Below are 20,806 nucleotides of genomic sequence, written 5' to 3'. Positions count from 1 at the left end.
TTGATTTTTACTTTGTATTTATTAGTCTTTTTCCTGGTCTCTTATTTAGGTTTTCTAAATTCCTGTTATGAGTGAGACCATCCGGTATTTTTCTTTTTCTTTCTGACTTATTTCGCTGAGCATGATCCCTTTTAGCTCCATCCATGTTGCTGCCTGATGTTAAGGGTAGTATCTCATGATCCTTTTCACCCATATAACTCCCCCTTTCCATCGCCTCCCCAATTTGGGGAGTTACCAATTGGTGGTTACCAATTTGTTCTCTATGAGTTTTGTTTTCATATTGCACATATAAGTGAAACCATGTGGTATTTCTCTTTGTCTGATTTATTTCACTTGGAATAATACCCCACGGTCCACCCATGTTGTTGCAAATGACAAGATTTCATTCTTCTTTATAGCAGAGTAGTATCCCATTGGGTATTTCTGTGTACATACATAGGTATGACTTCATGCCAGTTCAGTCAAAAACAGGCTTGCCTATATGACTGTGCTCCCAATAAACTATAGCATATAGTCTAGCATATAGCTGGCAACACCATATAAATTTATGTAATTACACTTTGTGACATTTGCACAAAGACAACTCACCTAACAACACATTTCTCAGAATGTATCCTGATCTTTAAGTGACTATACCACATCTTCTAAAATACACATTTTTGCTTCTCAATATATTTTAAATAAATAGAATAAATACACGAAATACATTCTACGTCTCCAATATAGTGCACTAAAACCAAATGTATTAGATCTGTTTCAGTTTCCAACAACTTATTTGTCCTGTTCCCACAAAAACAAAATTTCCTTCAAAACAAAAACTCACTCCAGGTCAAGAAAACATTACTCCTATCCCCCAATGTTTTATGTCATTAAGATTCCAAAACATTATACTTTCCTATCTTTTATTTTGTCCAACAACTTTTAAAATTGTGGAGTCTGATTGTGTATTTCTCAGGCCTCAATTCCCACTGGTAACATGGGAATTTGTGTGTTCTCGTATCTACATGGCAAAAATTTGCCACACCTCTTCCAATTTCTCTTGTCTAACCCAACTTCAAGCATATGCCTCCGATCTTCTGATTTTAGGTTTAATCCAACTTCCTTCTCTATTTAGTTGTTTTTCCAAGAATAATTGTTAGCTAATGATTTCAGATGAAATTTAATCAATACTATTTAATGATTCAGTATTGAATTTTGTAGCTATTTGGACTATTACAGATTCAGTCTCTTAATTTTCATAAGGCAAAATATGGGTATTAATACATGGACATAGTTTTTGCCTTTTTATCACAAAATATATGAAATGTTACAAAGGCAGTATAATTTGAAATTTCTAGTGTTGATTGTCATAGTAAATATTGGCTCCTTTTCTTCCTGAACAGGTCATTATCCAACTTGTAGAGGTGATGGATCATCTGCATAGAGGGGAATCAGTTGCCGCAATACTCCGTAACCGGTATGGTGTATTTATGGAAACAATTTACCTTATAAATTATATAATGTCTCTCCTTCCTGTTTATATACCTAAATATTTGATACTTTTTGGATACCTGGCATAAAATAATAAGTATTTGCTAAATGAGTGAATAAAAGAATGACTGACAAAGATGGAATAAAGAACATGTTAGTGGCCAGGTGGTTTGAACTACTGAAAAAAGAGACGGTGACTAGGAATCACAATTGGTATCAATTGTGAGTGCTTAAATTCAATCAGAGGAACTAGTGATTTAAAATTTTAAAGTATGTCAATGAATAAATACAGGTATTCATTGTTTAAGAATAGATGTCTTAAGTATTTTTAAAAATTGTTTTGTCCTGCGACTGTGTGTTTATTTCTGCATTAAAAATTCAGTTAAACTTTTTTCCAGGGAATTATGAGAAAAGCAGAACTTCTGACTACTTAGGATTTTAAATTCATGGATTAAAGAAACATAGACTTTGTTTTATAGGTGTGAAAGAATATTCCTTATTCCCAATACATAGTTTAATTGTACGGTTTGCATGAAACATTTGAAATAATATGCTGAAATTACCCATATCATGGTTCTGATGAACTAGTTCTGTAGTCCTATGTAAGTTTCATGTTTGCGCTGTGCCTTATCTTCCTCATCTGTGGAATGGGAACAATAATAGTACATCCATCTCAGGGATGTTTTGAGGATTAAGTAACTGTGGTATGTGTGTGTTTGTGTGTGTGATGCATGAGAGAGATTGGTAAATATTATAAGTGGTATGTCAATACTAGTATTGAAATGTAAATATGGGATTTAAATTATTTTGAATTCTGATATATTTGAAAAATATACATTTATCTTAAAACAACATGAAAAGAGGGGGAAAGTTGAAGTAGGAAGGGGCATATATAGTCAGTGTTATTTGATAAATACTATACTCAAATTTATACTAATTCCATTAAGGAAACATTGGATGAAGGGTTCTTGCTTGTTGGAATGTGTATTATCTGGGCAAGGAACTATAAGGCAGACTTGCTTAGAGACACAGAGGGTCAGAAACTCATAGCAGGAATAATGTATGTGTAGGTGATGTTGGACTCACCTATGGTGAATTGAGTATACAAAGTTTAAACACGGATGAATAGAAGGGTCTATATCACTCGCTCTTGAATTTAATGCAAATGAAGTCAGGCTATTTTTATGTATATGGTTTATTTTATTAAAAATAATATTTTTTAAATCCATCAATGCTAGGTATAATTACTTCCTCTTTTTATAGCTGTATAGTATTCTGTTGCTTAAATATAGCAGTTTGCTCATTTTATGGTTGATAGTCATTTAATTTACATCTTTTATTTGGCTATTATGAATAAATCTATTATTAACATTTTTGTGTAAATCTTTTTGTGGCTGTATGTATTCATATCTTTGGATATATACCTAGAAGGTGAATTGATGACTCATAGAGTAAGGATGTATGTATGTTTCCTTGAATAACATTATTTTCTTATAATGTTGATGAGAAAAAAAGAATCCTAGTGTTGCACAAATGTTATTATGTTGAATGAATGTTATTCAAGCACTCGATTTTATGTGTCATTTTGTTTAAAGTCACAGTTTCCAATAGCCTATTGATAATGTTAAAGTGAGCACTTCTGGTATATTTTTAACATTTGTAGAGTCTGCCAAGTGCTTTTCTAAAGTGGCTTTTTTTGTTTTCTAGTCTGACCAGTAATAAGGGAGAATCTTGGCTAATTCTTTGTGTTCTTAGTCTCTTTAATGCTAGCCATTCTCTTGGGTTTTTATTGTTTCCACTTTTTATTTTCCTCATGTGCAATGGTGTGTACATGTGTTTTTCTTCACGTTTCTTAGCTATTTTGACATGCTTTAGAAGTATTTGTTCAATCTTGTTCATTTTAAATTGGGGAGTGGTTTCTTTTAGAATTTTAGGGTTTTGTAAATTTATTATGGCTATGTAGGTACATATACTATAAATATTTTTTTCCAGTCTGTGGCTTGCCCTCCCATTTTCTTACTTATGTCTTTTGATAAAAAGTGTTTTAAAAAATTTTTGGTCAACTTCTATTTATCTTTTTCTTTTCTTTACTGTCAGTGCTTTTTGCATCTTGCCCAGTAACATTTTAATTGCATTCTTGACCAGAAGCCAAGGAAATACATTTATGATGTTGATTTCATATATAATCTGGGTAATTAATAAAAATTTTAAAGAAAAAATTCTCTGTACTTTTCTTTCTAATTTTTTTTTCTATTTTCTTTTTCAATGGCAAAGTAACCCAATGGTAACCTATGTTTTATAAACTTGGTGGACCATAGGAATCTAGTCTTATGACCCCTATCTTGTTAACATGTTGATTTTTGAATTTCTACTTTTATAATCTTTCTTAGGATTAATAGGATCATTTTGAAAGAAACAGATAATTCTGACACAAAGAAAACTGAGTTGGGAAAGTGTCCAAATCATTTTTGGTGAATAATTCTGGTATCAAAACTGGAGAAAAAAATGTTTGTTGCAAACACATATTATTCATCAATTTCAAATTCTAATAAAATGACAAACCAAACACATTCAGAATTATATGAAAACAGTCCTTTGTATCTAAGAAAGTTATATGCCTGAGTGTGAATAGCTTATACTACCATCCTGTCATTAGATCTCATGAGCAAAAAAAAAAAAAAAAAAAAAAGGTTAATGCTGAAGGTGTTTGAAAATTTAATGCCCATTTTAAGAATAAAAAATGTTAGTGGTAGAAACTTGCTCTCCAAGGGGAGGTGGGTGAGGGGGGGAGGGTCACTGCAGTGGTGGGTTTGGTGTGATAACATACATCTGAAAAGGTGTGATCTTACACCTCTGTATCATATACAGTGTTGTAATCCAATGTTACCTCAATAAAAAAATAATACATGAGAGATAAATAAAAAATTAAAAAGATAAAACTCTCTTAAGAAAAATAACTCTCTCTTTGAAACCAACAATCCAGCATCATTCTTAATGGTAATATATGTTTTTCCTTAAGCAGCAGTAAAACAAGGTTGTCTGCAATCACTATTCTTTAATAATTGGCCAAACTCAATGAAGAGGCATAGTTAATGGAAAGGAAGAAACAAAAAAATATAAGCGCTTATATACCTACCAAAACTAATACTTGAAAAATTCCTTGTTTATAGAATTAATAAGATATCTAAAATGTAGTTGGATGTGTGATAAAAATGAGAAGCAGTGTGTTTTATCTATGTGAAAAACAGCCATTTGGAAGATATAATGGAATACAAATCATTTCCAATAGCCACAAAACATGTATCTGTGATCTGTATGAAGACAATTTTAAAATCGAACTTAGAGATAGGAAAGAAACTACTTAGAAAGTGGAAAGAAAAACCACGGTCCTGAATTAAAAGAATAAATTCTGGGAAAAGATAATTGTCCATTATTTGTTACATAGATTTAACCTAAATTTAAAGGGATATTAATTTTTTTTTACAATTTTCCAATTGTTAAGTTCTACAATATATGAATGAAATATATCCCCATTGATTAATACAATGTCTGTCATGTAGTAATTGCTAATAAAAAAAAAAACTAGTGATTTTGCTCTGTTTGTAAACATTTATTGTATAGTCACCAAACGCTAAACACTTGCATGTGCTAAAGTGGTGAACCTTTGTTCTCACTGATCTTAACATTTTGGTGGTGGGAGTGGGGTCAGATAAAAAGCAAATACATACATTGGAGAAAATTACTGTGAAAAATTAATAAAGTATGTAGAAGGATAGAGAATTATGATGGGGGCAGCATTGTAGAGCACTAACTTGTTAGTCTTAGATGTTTTTAGACATGCAATTAATCATCCATCGCATGTTCTACCCTATATGAAGTTTTATTGCAGTGATTTATGAGGTACAGAGAGATGTCAGTCATACATGGCTTGCTTTGCTGCAGAGAGCATCTCAGTCTGAGCATCATCCTCATGCACCCGTTATGGTAACATCTGGAGGGCAAATTGTGGTAAGACTCAACCCTCTGGTGGTGGTGTGGTGATGTTTTCTGATGGAGTTCTTGCTCTAATAAACATTTTTACAAAGATGTACAATGTTCTGACAGTGTTCCAGATTTCTGAAAGAACTCTTTGATAAATAAACATACTATAAAAGATTGTCCAGTATTTGCAAGACAGGAGAAAGAGTGCCAAAAACTGTATAATTCGATTTTCATTCCTTTAACAAATGTTATGCACCACTTCCTGTGTAGGGTGCTAGAGATATAGGAGTGAATGATAATACATGGCTCTCTGCCAGTTAGGTGGCTACAGTAGCAGTGAAAATAAGAAATCAGGGTATTCTGAACAACGGGATGACAGAAGGAATGAAGAAGAGATGGGGTTGTGAAATATTTAGGGGTAAATTTGACAGTAGTGGCATTCAACTGGATTCTTCACACACCAGTCAAAGTGATTTTTTTAAAATTTCTTATCTGGTAATGTCACCCAGACTGTTGAAATTCTACCTCTTCTTTAAAACCCAAGTAATAGTCCATGTCCTAGAATTCCTTTCCATGATCAATAACCAGATTATCATGATGGTCCCTTTTGCGTCTAAATGGTTTAACCACCTCAGTGAAGTGTTTCACATTTGGTTCTGCATTGAAGCAGTTTGAACGTGTCTTTGCTTACATCATTAAGGAGCTCTTTCAGAGTGACTAATCATAGCTAATGTATATTTATATCCTGCATAGTATGTAATGTAAGATATTGTGCATAATAAGTGCAAATTAAAATTCACTAAATTTTTGCAAAAGTTCCATCATTTATCAATGATTATTTATTACTGATGATTTGGTTAAGTGACCTAGGGTAATTTTGTCTCCCACAGTTGACTCTTATTTATAGTTACATAACTGAATATTTAGTAATAATCATTAAAATTATAAAATAAGCTAATGAAAATTTAGTGTAGATTCTAGGAGTAAGGTCAGACGTCTGAAACATAGTATATAATTAATTCTTAGTATATGATGTCAAGGGAACACCGGGATTCTATAAAATTTAGCTATTGGATGACCCCAACTTCTTGCTTTAAAAGTCTGGAATTACATGTTTAAGTATAAGCACATAGTAGGTAATAAATGAACACATGATCGATTAACTTTGTGGAAGACCAAGTCACCAAAGGTAAGTAATGTTATTACTGTTTTTGTACTTTGTATAAGGATTATAATATACGATAGTATGCATGAATTTCTGAGGCCACTTAGATTTTATACAATGGCCCTTTATTTTGGTTTAGAAATCTCTATATCTTTGATTACCTAATTGTTGTCATATATGTTGTTTTGGGTGCCTATGCTGTTTATCATCATAGTTGTTCCTCACACTTAAGAATGGCATGTTTTTACACAAAGGGCAAGAACTTGTTAGTAGTGCTGCATGTTTTATCTATCCAGAGTAATTTTCTAGGCTGTAAAAAATGTTTCTGTTTCTGGGGAGAGGAGTTACAACCCTGATTCCTCTTCCTCTGCCTGTATCTTGAATGCTGCTGTTCATAATTCTGTCTATATTCTACATATTCTTTCTGGGCGATCTCATCTACAGCCATTCCTTCAATTCCCACTTATATGCCGAAGACCTTAATTTAATATTTATATCTCAAGTCTAAGTCTTTTTCATTAATCCCAGACTCAAAGTTATTTATTTCCTCTCGCCATCAGTTTGTTTTGACTGTATAAGCAATACATATCTATTACAGAAGACTTAGAAAAAATATGTATGCAGGGATAACAATCACGAAAGGTAATCTGTATTAATGCATTTTCACTCTTTCAGTATATTTTGAAATGTAACTGAGGTCATAATTATTGAACATGATCTGACTATGATGTTGTTTAAGAGCTGAGGCTTTGAGGTGTGCCAAATACAGGTTCAGATCAAACTCTGCTACTTACTTGGAAAGTTTCTTAAACTCTCTGAGTCTTTTTACCTCATCTCTTGAAATACAATAGTGTTACTGTATGGGGTTGTTCTGATGACAAAATAATACGTTTGTAAGATTGGGCCCTGGCACATTAGGTAAATGCTTCATATATGAAGCGCTTCTGTTGAACTGTATGTCATGTCTGTATCTTGCTGTATTTCTTAGTTATATCATTAGCATTTTTACATGCTATTAAAAAAATAGATATAGCTACCAAGTGTAAATTATTCTATTGTACAAATGACTTCTTAATATTTAAATGTTTAGGTTGAATCCACTTTTGGTGTGTTACTGTAGTGTCTTCCATATCTTTCATAATTTCTTTCTGTGCTGTAATGTTTATCTTTCCCTTCTTTTTGTCCATTTTGCTTTATACTGTGTCATTTCCTTTGTTTACTCCCTCCAATGTACATTTTGGTTGTTTCTCTGATTTCGTTTCCTTGTAGTTGACCAATATAATTTATAGCTTTCCTCCTCAGATCTTGTTATCTTATTTGACTTCCCCTTCCTGCTTTATTGAAGCCATGCTTTCTTATTTTCTTGGATGTGCCAAAAACTTGCAACATTGTTTTCTGACTCCTGTACGAAACCATTTGGAGAATTCTGCTCTTTCCCTAAGTAGTTATGATGACAAATCTCTTTTGCCTGTTTTTCAATACATTTTCATTGGCCCATGCTAGTTGTTTTTCCATTTGTTTATTCTCAAAGGAAGAGAGATTCCTTGAATGGCCTTTGTACTGACTGTTTACTTTGTCTGAATGGTTCTTCTTGGTGGTCTTTCTACGTCCTCTTTTTCTTAACGTTTCCACCTTTTACTGTCACACCACACTTGTGTAATTTTCAAATTAAGACTGATCACTGTCACTTCATTCTTTATTATCTATCCCCTTTCACTAAAATAGAACCTCAAGGAGAACAGGGTTATTTTTCTATCTTGTTGCCTGCTTTAATCTTAGCAACAGCAATCATGCCTGGCACATATTAGTTGTTCAGTAAATATTTGCTGAGTGAATGAATGCATGAACGAACAAATTAACTGTTGCTCCTCTCTCAGACTTTTACCTAAATCAATACTAATAAATAAATTGAAGATATTAATAAATGGGGAGATTAGACAAATTTTCCTTACAGAAAATTTCCGAATTTTATATATATGTGTGTATGTATGTGTATATATTTTTCCCTTTCCAAGAAGATAACTTTATCACCTCCCCTCTTGAGTGTTAATGATTTGCTACCAAAGAAAAACGTGTGGAATGAAAAAAAAACAGTACTTTTACAGTGAAGACAATTGGTAAGCACTACCTGTGGTAGACAGAATAATGCCCCCCTCCCCACAAAGATGTCCACATCCTAATACTCTGATCCCATGACTGTGGTACTGACATGGTAAAAAGAATTTGGCAGATGTGATCAAGTTAAGGACCTTGAGCTGGGGATTACCCTGAATTGTTCAGGAGAGCCTAGTGATATCACTGGGTGTTTCTAAGAGGAACATGAGAGAAGTCAGAGGCCCAGGGTACAGATGATGAGGCAGGTGCTGGGGACTAAGATTCGATGGGTTTGGACACATTGTGCTTGCAATACTGGTGAATGTTGAATAACACTGATTTTTATGAGTTTCCGAATAATCAGCATGCTTTTACAACAGTGGGACTAGGCCATTCCATATGTTCCCAGTACTTTACGTGAGATTAAATTATACAACTGGGAAAGGGAAATTTTAAGATAAGGACATCAATGTCCAATTATAAAAAACAAATCCCTCAAAGCCTCTGATCCTGTGCCACCAACTTCCTGCTGACTAGTATATCGACATAAAGAGTAAAGGAAACCAGTCCCAGCATGGGAAACAAAATCTGCTGAAAGAAGGTAGTAAAAAGAATAAAGCAGCAGGGGGAGAAGACTGGAGAAATAATTAGGAAGGAGGACTAGGACTTGATGGCGAATATGGGGGATGAGAAGGAAAGAAGAGTCTAGGGTGATACCCAAGCTTCTGACTTGAGGATGGGGTTTTGACTGTCCCATGTCACCTGTCCTGTGTCACAGTTCCTAAAAGCAGTTCATTATAGTTCCTTAATCTCGACAGACTGATTTATGGTAGGTGGATAATGGTTAAACAATTCCCATGATTATCTTTTAGAAAGGGCAGAAAATAAACAAAAAGCTTCTGCAGAACTTCTCAGCTGCTTCCCATGGTGTTAGCCCTAAGGCTGAGCCATTTCTGTTGTGCTGTGAGTGTTACAGGCATTTTGACTGATAGGTTAAAGGCTAGCAACGAATTGGGAGCCTAGAAGTTGACTAAAGTAAAGTTTCTTTCTAAAAAGTTTTCACTTCCTTCTTTTTGAATTTTGAATTTTTTCCCCTTCCCAACAATTGTAGGTGCATGGCAAGTGTTAAAAGATTATATAAAATTTCCCTAGGGCCCTGAAGCACAGTTGGCTCATATTCTGTTTTGGGTTAAGTGTGACAAGGACTAGGGACCCATGTAACAAATCAGAGGCTTAATCAATGTATATGCTTAAAAAAATGCAGTCAGAGACCAAAATTTTCCTTTGTCATTCTGCTTGACAGTGTTGTGTGAAATTTGACTCCCTTTCCTCCTGCGCTTTTCTTTCTACCTTTGCTTCATTTCAGATCAAAAAAGAACAGAAAAAGGTAATTACTCTTTTATTTGATTATAATTTCTGTCCCTGCCTTTGGGGTTTATCTAGGGCAATTTACATTAAAAATTTAAATCTTTGGGGCCTCCCTGGTGGTGCAAGGGGTTAAGACGCAACCTATAAAGCCACTGCAGCACAAGTTCGATCCCCCGGCCGGCCAGGGAGGTGACCCACATGGCGCAGGAGATCTTTCCTGTCTCGCCCACTGCTCCCCTCAGCAGGGTATTTCAGCCAGTCTGCCTGTTCTGCTCTCCACTCTGTCTTTGGTGAATCCTCTCCCCCCTGCACCTCTGGCCTACAACCCAGTTCTTGTATGCATAAATAAATAAATCTTTAAAAGAAATTTAAAACTGTGATCCTCATATGCCTTGTTGTGGCTTTTCTCTGAGAGCTCCAGATCTCAATCTGCCATTGAGAGAAAGGATGTGTGTCCCCCTCCCTTTCTGAGGATCTTTTTATCCATAAGAGCATCCAGGAGATGAAGACTTTTCCCTGTATCAGCACAGCCTGGCATAGCTGACGTAGATATGGGCTATAGATAGCTTGAAAGAAATCCTCTGGTGATCTTAACAATCTGTTTTCTGGAAACAGAATAACAGAGGTAGCAGAATGAATTTGAAATAAACTTGATGTTGTTTTTGACAGGAGCTGTGCCTTGACAGAGGCAGTGTCATTTATTTTTTCCTGGCACATCACTGAAACTACTACTTGATGCAGATTCGTCTGAGATCAGCTACTGTCTAGAGCTGGCAGGTCTCTCAGCCTTGGCTGAGCTTTCACTGTGACCTTCTTAAGCTTGGGTGGTGGTTCCCATCAGAACCACTTCGAACACATTTTTCTTTCTAGGTGTCCTGAGGCAGTGATAAAACTGATAAGCCTTTAGGGAAAGAATAGCGATATGGTCTTCAGACCCTACAGCATGCCCTCTGTGTTACATTTATCCTTTAACTGCGTGACATGAAGGGGAAAGACATAAATATTAGCTGTTGATCCCTTACTCCTACCCGTTTCCCTTAAGTTGGTTCACTTACCTTACTGACCCTTCTGTTGAGAAAGCAGAATGAAGTACTGAGTTTGGCATTTGAAAAACCTTTTTGTGTGTTTTGGTGCTGGCGCTGCTAACATAACTGGCAATTTATTTAATCTGCTACCAGTTTCTTTTTCTTTCACTTTTTTTTCAGAACAGAAATTCTTTCTCCTGTCTGGAAAATTAATGAAATGATATGCTTGAGTTATTTTGTTCTCCCTGGAAGGTAGACCCTGAATTATTTCAAGCTGATTTTTGAAAGGAGTTGAAAATAGAATTAAGGCTACTTGTTTTGCTAAGAATAGTTGTGACTCTGCAAATAACTGACTACATTTCTTTAGAGATAGAATTCAGCCTTCGCAAAAGTAAAAAGGGGGAATCTGATATGTGAAGTTGACAGAACTAAGGTTCATTAGTAAGGGAAAGAGCCAATACATGAGTATCCAGATTTTCTGACAATAGTTCAATGTTGTTTTTGCATCAGAAACTTGCACTTTAGGCACCTGCACGCCTATGTTTATAGCAGCACTATTTACAATAGGTAAGCTATGGAAACAACCCAAATGCCCCAAAATAGATGACTGGATCAAGAAGATGTGGTACATATACACAATGGAATATTACTCAGCAATCAAAAAAGATAAACACATGCAGTTTGCAGCTACATGGATGGAGCTGGAGGGGATCATGCTCAGCGAAATAAGTCAGAAAAAGAAAAATACCAGATGGTCTCACTCATAGCAGGAATTTAGAAAACCTAAATAAGAGACCAGGAAAAAGACTAATCAATACAAAGTAATAATCAAAATCAACAAACAACTATAAACCAGAGACACACTACGGGGGGGTGGGGGAGAGGAAGGACTAGAGTCAAAATAAGGGGGGGTGCAGTTGTATGGGGAATATAGCCAAAATGAAAATGCATACATTGTGCAAAGATGAGAAATGATGTAAGAATTTTATAAAATAAAATATTAAAAAAAGAAACTTGCACTTTACACATTTATACAAAAAATTAGCACCTCTGATTAAATGTATTGATCAAGATTTTTAATATTGTACAGCATATGCAGTAAATTTATTTAGACTTTGATTGGTATAGCCCTTATCATTTTATGTGTAAAATGCTTCTTCTCTTGACTAAATTGTCAAGTAGTTTGAAAACAGAGAATAAGTATTAATCTCCTAATCAGTGGGGAGTAAAATGGTGGATAAACATAGAAAGGAAGCTCAACCCAGTCTGTCCTACCCTTTGCTGTGAGTGCAATTCTGGTGTATTATTTGAACATACACTTAATGACACATCTACATTCAGATGTAGCACTTGCCATTAACAACATTGATTCAATTCCAACTCACTCTCCTGCCTCAGTTATTTGGTTTCCCCTAAAAGAGATAGCTAAAATCATCAAATATTTTCTTTCTAGCTTTCTGTAGCCTCCAGTATTAGTTTACTTTTGCTGCTGTAACAAATCGCCACAAACTCATTGCTTAAAACAACACATATTGATTTTCTTATAGTATTATATAGATCATTGGGCTAAAGTCAAGGTGTTGTCTGGGCTACATTCCTTTCTGGGGGTACAAGGGGAGAATGCCTTTCCTCCCCTCTCCCAGCTTCTAGAGGCCATCTTTTTCCATCTTCAAAGCAGCAAGGGTAGTTTGAGTCCTTCTCATACCTCGTCACTTGGACTTCTGCTACTTCCTTTTTCCAATTTTAAGGACTTTTGTAATTATGTTGGGTGCACTTGAATGAGCCAGGGTAATCTCTCCATCATGAAATCCTTCATTTAATCACATCTGCAAAGGGTCTTTTCCCATGTAAGGTAGCATAGTCACAGGTCCTAGGGATCAGGAAGTGGACACATTTGGGTGGCTGTTGTTTTGCCCACCACACCAAGTATCTTTATCCCAACTGTACCATGCTGTATTTTCATTATGTGGATGTTAAGATAAAGGCTCTTTGATGATTCAAAAAAATATTTTTTAAGAAGTTCACAAATTCTTATTCCATTGCCCCCTTATGCTTTCCTTCAATTATTAGCAGAATTTTTTTTACCCACTTTAGAGTTTATATATGTATATGAATATACAGAAACTTTTAAAAATGCAGAAAAGAAAATAAATTACTTATTTTACTTTATCTAATGTAAGCCAGTTATTGTGTTAGTATACTTCCAACTTATTTTCCATGTATATATTTTATATAGTCACACAATGTATGTATAAGCTTGTGCTCTGTTTTCCATATACATAATGCCACTAACACTTTCTATATTTTTATTAATCTTCTTAATATTCAATCAATGAAAAATATTTTTTCTTATAAAATTAATCCATGTTCCCAGTAGAAAATTCAATAACCTAAAAGTATAAATAAAAACTGATTCCTAATGCCATCTTTAAATTTAACTGCTCTTTAATATTTAAGTATATTCCAGTCATTCTGTCCCTCCTGTTTTTTAACAAAGTAAAATTAGACTCATAAATAGTGTATGTCATGGATTTCTGTGGTAATAGTGCAATGTTAACATTTATACATATTACTACTATATGTTGTTTTAAATGGTTAATTTCAAAATGAAAATAATATGTAGTCTTTCTGTCCCTCCTGTGATTTAAAACGCTTGATATGATTTAGAGGAATAGGTTCACACGTCCTCAGATGTATGTTACCACACCACTCCCACCATCAAAGCCCCATAGTCCTTAACTGTAGACCATTGGACCCCCTTAAACCTTTGTTCCCAACTCTACTCTCCTTCTTCCTTTAGTAGCCTCAATTCTGCAGTCATATTTCTAGGATTTGTTTTGATTTAGTTTTGTCAATTTCATTGCTTCCTCCCCCTCTTACCCCCCTCCCGTCTTCCATATGTGAGCGAAATCTGGTACTTACCTTTCTCCTGGCTTATTTCACATAGCATAATATCCTCCCATTCCATCCATATTGTCACAAATGACAAAGGCTCACCTTTTTTATAACTGAGTAGTATTCCACTCTATATATTAGTGGTCATTATTTTTAAAACTTAGAAAGTTTTAAAAACTTTGAAAAAAGAAAATTAATACCATTCATAATCTAAATTCTCAGTTAATATTTTGGTCTATTTTAATATTTAATGTGTATTCTTGTACTTTTTATAAAAGATGGGCTCACACAGACTACTTTGCATTTGCACTGGTCACTAATATATCAAGTGTATATTTCTGTGTTCCTACTTCTCTTCTCAGCATAGTATATATATAACATGAGATGTGCTTGTAAAATGGGTTAAGCATTTTCTGGAATACAATAAGTTCTCACTTGTTATTTCCTCTTGTAGATGCCGTCAACCTTATCATAAGAATTATTTTATGCATGCATCAAAATTTGTATTATCTTTCTCCTATTTGTAAAACTTTTTATTTTGAAACAATATCAAATTTACAGAGAAACTGCAAGATCAGTGAATAGAAATTTCCTTTTTCTTAAACCAGTTAGAGTAACTTGTTGACACAATGCCCCTTAGCCTTAAATTCTCGGTGTGTAATTCCTATAAATGAGAACATTCTTGTACATAACCTCAATTCAACCATCAAAATCAGGAAATTAACATTATTAATACCTTACTCCAATCTAATCAAAGGCTTTTCAAATTTTTCCCATTATTTGAAAAGTATTCTTGATGGCAGAAAGTTCCAGTTCACAATCATGTATTGCATTAACTGTAATGTCTATTTAGTTTCTTTTCATCTGGAATACTTCCTCAGTCTTTTCATGTCTTACATGACCTTGATGTTGATGACCACAGGCCAATTATTTTGTAGAATGTCCCTCAGTTTGGATTAGTCTTAATGGTTCTTCATGATTATATTCAGATTTTGATTCTTTATTAGGAATTATGCAAAAATGATGCTATATTCTCTTTGCATTCTAACAGCTGACACAAGATTTTGATTTGTCCTACATTGATGATGTTAATTTAATTAATGTGGTATCTGTCAGGCTTCTTCACTGAAAAATTGCTTTTCTCCACTTTTTAATGGTATTTCTGGGCAGGTGGTGGGGAGTGCACTGAGGCTTTGTAAATATCACATCCCTCATCAAACTTTTAGTATTTCATTCACTTATTAGTATCAGTGAGGAATCATTCATTCCTAATTTATTCAAAGAGTTGTAATCTGTTGTTTATTTTGATGGCAAATGGTCCCGGATTTGGCAAGTGAGGAGCCCGTTCAAGTGTCCTTTTGACTTCTCCCCATCATTCTTTCTTACATTTTGAGTGCATCTTCTATTTTCTGTACACTTCTCTAGCTTCCCACTCCATCTTATACTTTCTCTGCCTTAGTTCTGGCATCAGTTACCCTGGTTTCTTTCATAGTGTGTTGAACCAAAATCTATGTGCTGTGTATGTTCGTGCTATTCAGGTTTTGCTGCTCCCACTTCCTTTCAGTGGACAGAGCTAGGAAATGTATGGATATACATTTATGTACATACACTGAATGTATACTGTATATAGCGTGTCTGTGTATTCACACATACATATGCCTATGTACATTTATATCTACATTTCAGTTTTATGTATCGAAAACCTTGAGTTCCAACTAATACCTCAAATTTTAGTCTAATACCATAGAGCTTGTTATTTTCACCCCTTAATCTCCACCATTAAGAAACCCGTTCTTGGGCCTCCCCGGTGGCGCAGCAGTTGAGCACTGGGTTGCGAAGCTGCCTGCAGCCTCTGCAGTGCTGGTTCGATCCCCAGCTGCTCCCCTGCCACCGGAGGAGGGTCCCACATGGCGCGCAGACCTCTCCTGCTGCCCGCTGCTCCCCTCAGCAGTGTACTTCGGTCCTTCTGCCTGCTCTGCTCCCCACTATGGCTCTGGTGAATCCTCTCACCCTCCCGCGCTTCTGACTGTACCCAGTGCTTGTATAAATAAATAAATAAATAAACAAAGGGAAAAAAAAGAAAAAAAAAAAGAAACCTGTTCTTGTTATTTGATCATTGTCTCAGTAGTCAATACCTGTTCCTGCACACTGACCTTGTCCACCCCAGACGCTGGCTTCCAACAATCTGTCTGTCTGGGGCTGCTGTCCTCCTGCAGGAATGCCCTCCTCCTTTTGTCTGTGATACAAATCACCATGCTGGGCAGCCATCTCTGCTGTCTTCCTGCAGTGACACCTTCCTCCGCTTCAGAAGCTCCATAAAAGTTCAACCAAACACCATCCTGCTCCATCAGCCCCCTCGCCCCTAGAATGCCTACACTCTACTTATCCCCATTACTGGCTTTTGAACTAAACTGTTCAGGAAAGGGAAGGGTAAGGGAATGAACATTCTCTATATACTGACTTTTAAGGTCTTGTCGCTTTTCTCCCACAAACATGATTTTTAAGGTTTTCCACCCTTCCATTGGATGTTTTGTGTTTTCACATACTTTTTGTTGTTTTTGTTCTTATAAAATAGTGCTTTTCTGCAGTCAATGTCCTTCATTATATTTTATGGCATTTTTGCTTGTCAACTTGAGTACTTTTCTTTAGATTAATATTAATTAGCTTACTGGTTTATTACTATTGCTAATTTGATCTTGACTTAATTATATTATAGAATAAGCTGTCGGAAAATGAGGCAGCTGGAAGTAAGATGATTTTTCAGATAATTACGGTGTAATTTGTATAATCACTGCTTTTTTTCTCTCATAATAATCATTATTGAATGGATATAATTTAAAAACCTATTATGCAATAACCTCTACCTCATTATTTAAGGTTTCGTGCATGAATCCAAAAAGTCTAATTTCCTTAGATGGTATACAACACCCTTCATAATGTTGGGTCCCCAACGGACCTTTCTGGCCCCATTTTCTGCCACTTAGCATTTTCGTGCCCTCTGCTGTTGCCATATGCATGAGTTCTGCTGTCCCAGATATGCCACATTCTTATGTACTTCTGCGATAGTGTTGGAATACCCCACAGGTAGATCGAGCCCAGCTCAGAGCACTCACTCCAGGCATAGGCACCAAATGGTGAGGGGAGAAAAGACTGATAATTTGTGTGCATACCATTTATTTTCATCAAAGCAATGACATCTTTTTGGGAGTTTCCCTACTCCTAATTTACAGTGTAGAGTTCGTTATATTTTAGAAAACATATAAGGAAACAGTGTGCAAGAGGAAATACTCTAGCCTTTTCTGTGATTCAGACTGCTCAGGGCTTTTTCAGATCTTTCCTAGTGCCTTTGCTTTTGTAAGATCTGTAAACTCTACTCCCTGCCTCCAACAGAATTGCATGATATTCCATTCCACAGTGCTTCACCACATATCTGTCACCTCAATTGCCACATTACATAATAATTACATTTTAAAATAGTGTCTCCTGAGTAATCTATGATGTCCATGAGGCATATGACCTGTTGCTATTTAGTCATCATTTCCTTCATGTAACCCAGTGACTTCTGCAAAGTAGAGACTCATAAGATATTGAACTGAATAATTGTTGTGTATACAGACAAAGATGATGGCTCTTGTAGGAGAGATTAAATGATCTTTTAACCTGTAGGGTAGTTGATTGAGTAGCATCTACCAGGATAGAATTTGGTATGTCTGAGTAGTCCAGTTTTATTTTGCTGATGTATCAAACCTATTCAGAAGCTAGATATTGCTGAGAAATAAGCACTTTGAAAAAACCCTAAGATGCTCAGGCAGCAAAAGATGGTTTGCTTTTGGATGTTCCTTCTACCTTGCCCAGTATTCTAACCATCAATACATCTTTAGCTTTTTTAGATTTATTCTTGTATATACATGTTCATTCCATTGCATTCATTCTTTACAAATCAAAGAAACTTTTTACTTAGATTTGGATCACAGATGCAGGCACCTTCGTTGTGTTTACTAGAGGCAGTTTAAGGGGAATAAAAGCATTTAAAACATTCTATTGTTGGATGGGTTCCACATGACCACTGGCTCTTTTGTTGCATAAACATCATTTATCTGTGGCCTACAGCAGTTATTGAATGGCTTAACTTGTTCCTGTCCTAGAGTGCAGTCCTCTCCCAGACTACAAAGAGATTCCAAAGATCATCTTTTGAACATGGAGCCATCTGAGTAGGATGTTTTCCAGTGGCAGTGCTTCCCGGATGCCCGTTAGCACATGGAAGTTGGTTTGTTATGACTATTATCACAGGTCTGAAGTCAAATAAGAAAAACAACAATTCAGTGTTTTTTCCCCCCAGAAAGCTAAATCTATCAATTATAAAAGAACCATCTTTGAATCTGAGATTGTGCTTTAATTTTTGGTTGTTAAAAATAACCTTTTGCTCTTTCTTTAATGAAATGATCTTGATAAGGGGTTGTGGAGCTGCACCCTTATTATTTGAAAGCCGTAAAGCTAGCTATGGTTCAGAATATAGGTGCATTTTGAACTTTAGACAGATAATAAAGTGCCTGTATCCCATATTATAGCACAGCCCCAGTAGGGGCTGAGTTGATACTCCATTATCAGTTACAAGTAATATTTCTGCAATGAAATGTAAGAATATTTGTGCTGAGTGAGATAGAAAAAGTCTGTGGGTAGCCACACGTTCATTAAGTCAGGCTTTACTGCCAGAGTGACATTCAGGTCAGTTCAGATTTGGTGCCAAGTGAGTTACAGGCAAGTAAATAAGGACCATCCTCCCCGCCCATCCCAGCCCCCATTGCTTGGATTTTGAAATTGTGGGTAAGGGGTCATGGATTTATAGGGGTCTTTTAAAATATTTTTACTTTGCAAAATAAACTTGACTATCCTTTGTTGGAACTCAAGATGTTTTTAAAATTTTGCTGGCCCAAAAAACTTAAAGCATGTGAAAACACTCCCTTGAAAGTTATTGAAATGAGAATAGCTTTACTTTTATGTTCATCCCTAGCCAGTGATGATGTAATCTTTGAATGTTGCAAAAGTCTTCAAATATACATTTCATCAAACGAGATAGGGCAGGAGAGAAGGCTACAGTAGGAAACACTCCCTTTGGCCCCCAATTCCCAGTGTTGGGTTGGGGTTCTCTGATTGGTATTGCCTCTAACCTGAAAGATCCTGGGAAAACATTGTATTTAGTCAACGAGATAAGTGACCAGATCTGAAGGTAGGTCTGTGTTGGGGAGGACAATGGTGAATAGCTGAGTGAACTTGTGTTAACTGATGAGCTTTTGTCATTTGTTGGTTTATGTTCCTATTAAATGGAGCTAACAACTCCCATGTCACAAGTTCAAAATGAACTGATGGCTATGAAAATACTGACTAAAAAAGCCCACTTTGTAAAATTGTTACTCTGAGTAATAATTGTAAAAGCCCATGTAAAATTGTTATTTTGAGTAATAATCCCATAGCTAAAATACATTGTCCTTCATACCACATGTATATTGTGTTTCATTGTCTAATTTGGCTTCTGATTAGTCATTTGACCTCTTTATTTATGCTTGGTCTTTTAAGGTTTTCTTCCTTAGCATTCTAATAGTATGTGTTATCTAAGTAAGAAACTTAATAGTCTTTGCCTTCAAAATTTTGTGAAGACACATTTCCTTAATTATAACTTCATAATTGGAGATGAGTTAGTATACATATTCATGTTTTTATATTCTATAAAGGCATAGAATCAATGTATCACAGCTACTTCTTATCCTGGCATAGAGCAAGTGTTTTACCTAGCTGGGCTATAATTTCACCCTTCCTTACAAACAGTATTTCTCCATTAACCAATGTGCTCATTGTTGATTTTTTGCCCCTCAGCTTCACATTTACCCTTTTTGCCTCCGCTGTGAAATTGGACCTGAACCCTTGAAAATATTTGTTTCTTTTACCACCTGGTGTTGAAGTTTTGTTAGTAGGGGGTGCTCGAAAGGCATACCAGCAGGGGAGGGTTTGCTCAGCAGACTAGTACTGCAGCTCAGGCATCGTCTCTAGAGTTCATCTTCCTTACCCATTGATCAGTTGCTTTTTCTGGTGCCCCCTTCAGTTTTCTATCAGAGTGCCTCTAGCAAGACACTTGCCAGGGGTTTCAATTTTGGGCACATTCCAAATGGTGTGATTCTGGCACATTCCAGAAGATGAGTATCTATCTGCCCATCAGTGAGCCATAACTGTACCCTCTCCAAATAAGGTCTGGATTTCCATCCTGGGTAGGGGTACTAAGTTGGACCTGTGGAAACTGAGCCTTTAAGGGAGGGTTTTTTTTGGCTGATCAACCCCTGCTCTAGGAGTAATAGTTGTTAATACCTGTGGTTCCTGTAGTCTTTCGAATTCCCTTTACTTATCACTAGCCAATTACTCATCACTCCAATTCCCTGTTATTCCAGTCCCCTGTCAGAGATAACAGTTCTTTATGTGAAACTCTTTCAATTCAAATTGATGTACAGTTTTTTTTTTCCTGATTAGACCATACATACACAGCCAGTTGAAGGTTCTCATGAACTATCATGCATCATTTGCAAGGTGATTCTTAAGAGATGATGCCATTGTGCCTGTAGGTGAAAAAATCCAGACAACACATTTTAAATGTCCTTTAGAGGAATGTTTTAAAGTACTCTAAGGTTGAAACCTTCCCATGGAGTCTCCAAGTACCTGTGTATTTGTCTCTTCTTTCTCTCCATGTTCCCCGCCTTCACTGTGACATATTACTCTTCTCGTCTCTCCCTATTTGCTTTTGTAAACTCCCTTTGTAATCCCA

General features: G+C 35.7%; 1 protein-coding gene across 2 annotated transcripts in view; it reads left to right on the top strand.

Moving 5' to 3' along the window:
* Nucleotides 1-1,388: 1,388 nt before the first annotated feature.
* The window catches only part of KLHL13 (kelch like family member 13), a gene marked incomplete at both ends in the record, with an annotated part of 106,549 nt that continues 87,131 nt past the window's right edge, over nucleotides 1,389-20,806 (top strand). The window contains one exon of one of the 2 annotated variants that reach the window (XM_084258792.1): nucleotides 1,389-1,456. In XM_084258792.1, the coding sequence (XP_084114918.1) occupies nucleotides 1,407-1,456 (50 nt within the window). The remainder of the gene's footprint in view (nucleotides 1,457-20,806) is intronic. The other variant, XM_084258791.1, reaches the window with a different exon arrangement.

The sequence above is a fragment of the Talpa europaea genome (assembly GCF_964194135.1).
Source record: "Talpa europaea genome assembly, chromosome: X".
Taxonomy (NCBI): Eukaryota; Metazoa; Chordata; class Mammalia; order Eulipotyphla; family Talpidae; genus Talpa; species Talpa europaea.
Note: the sequence above shows the minus strand (reverse complement) of the source record. Positions and strands in the feature narration are given on the sequence as shown.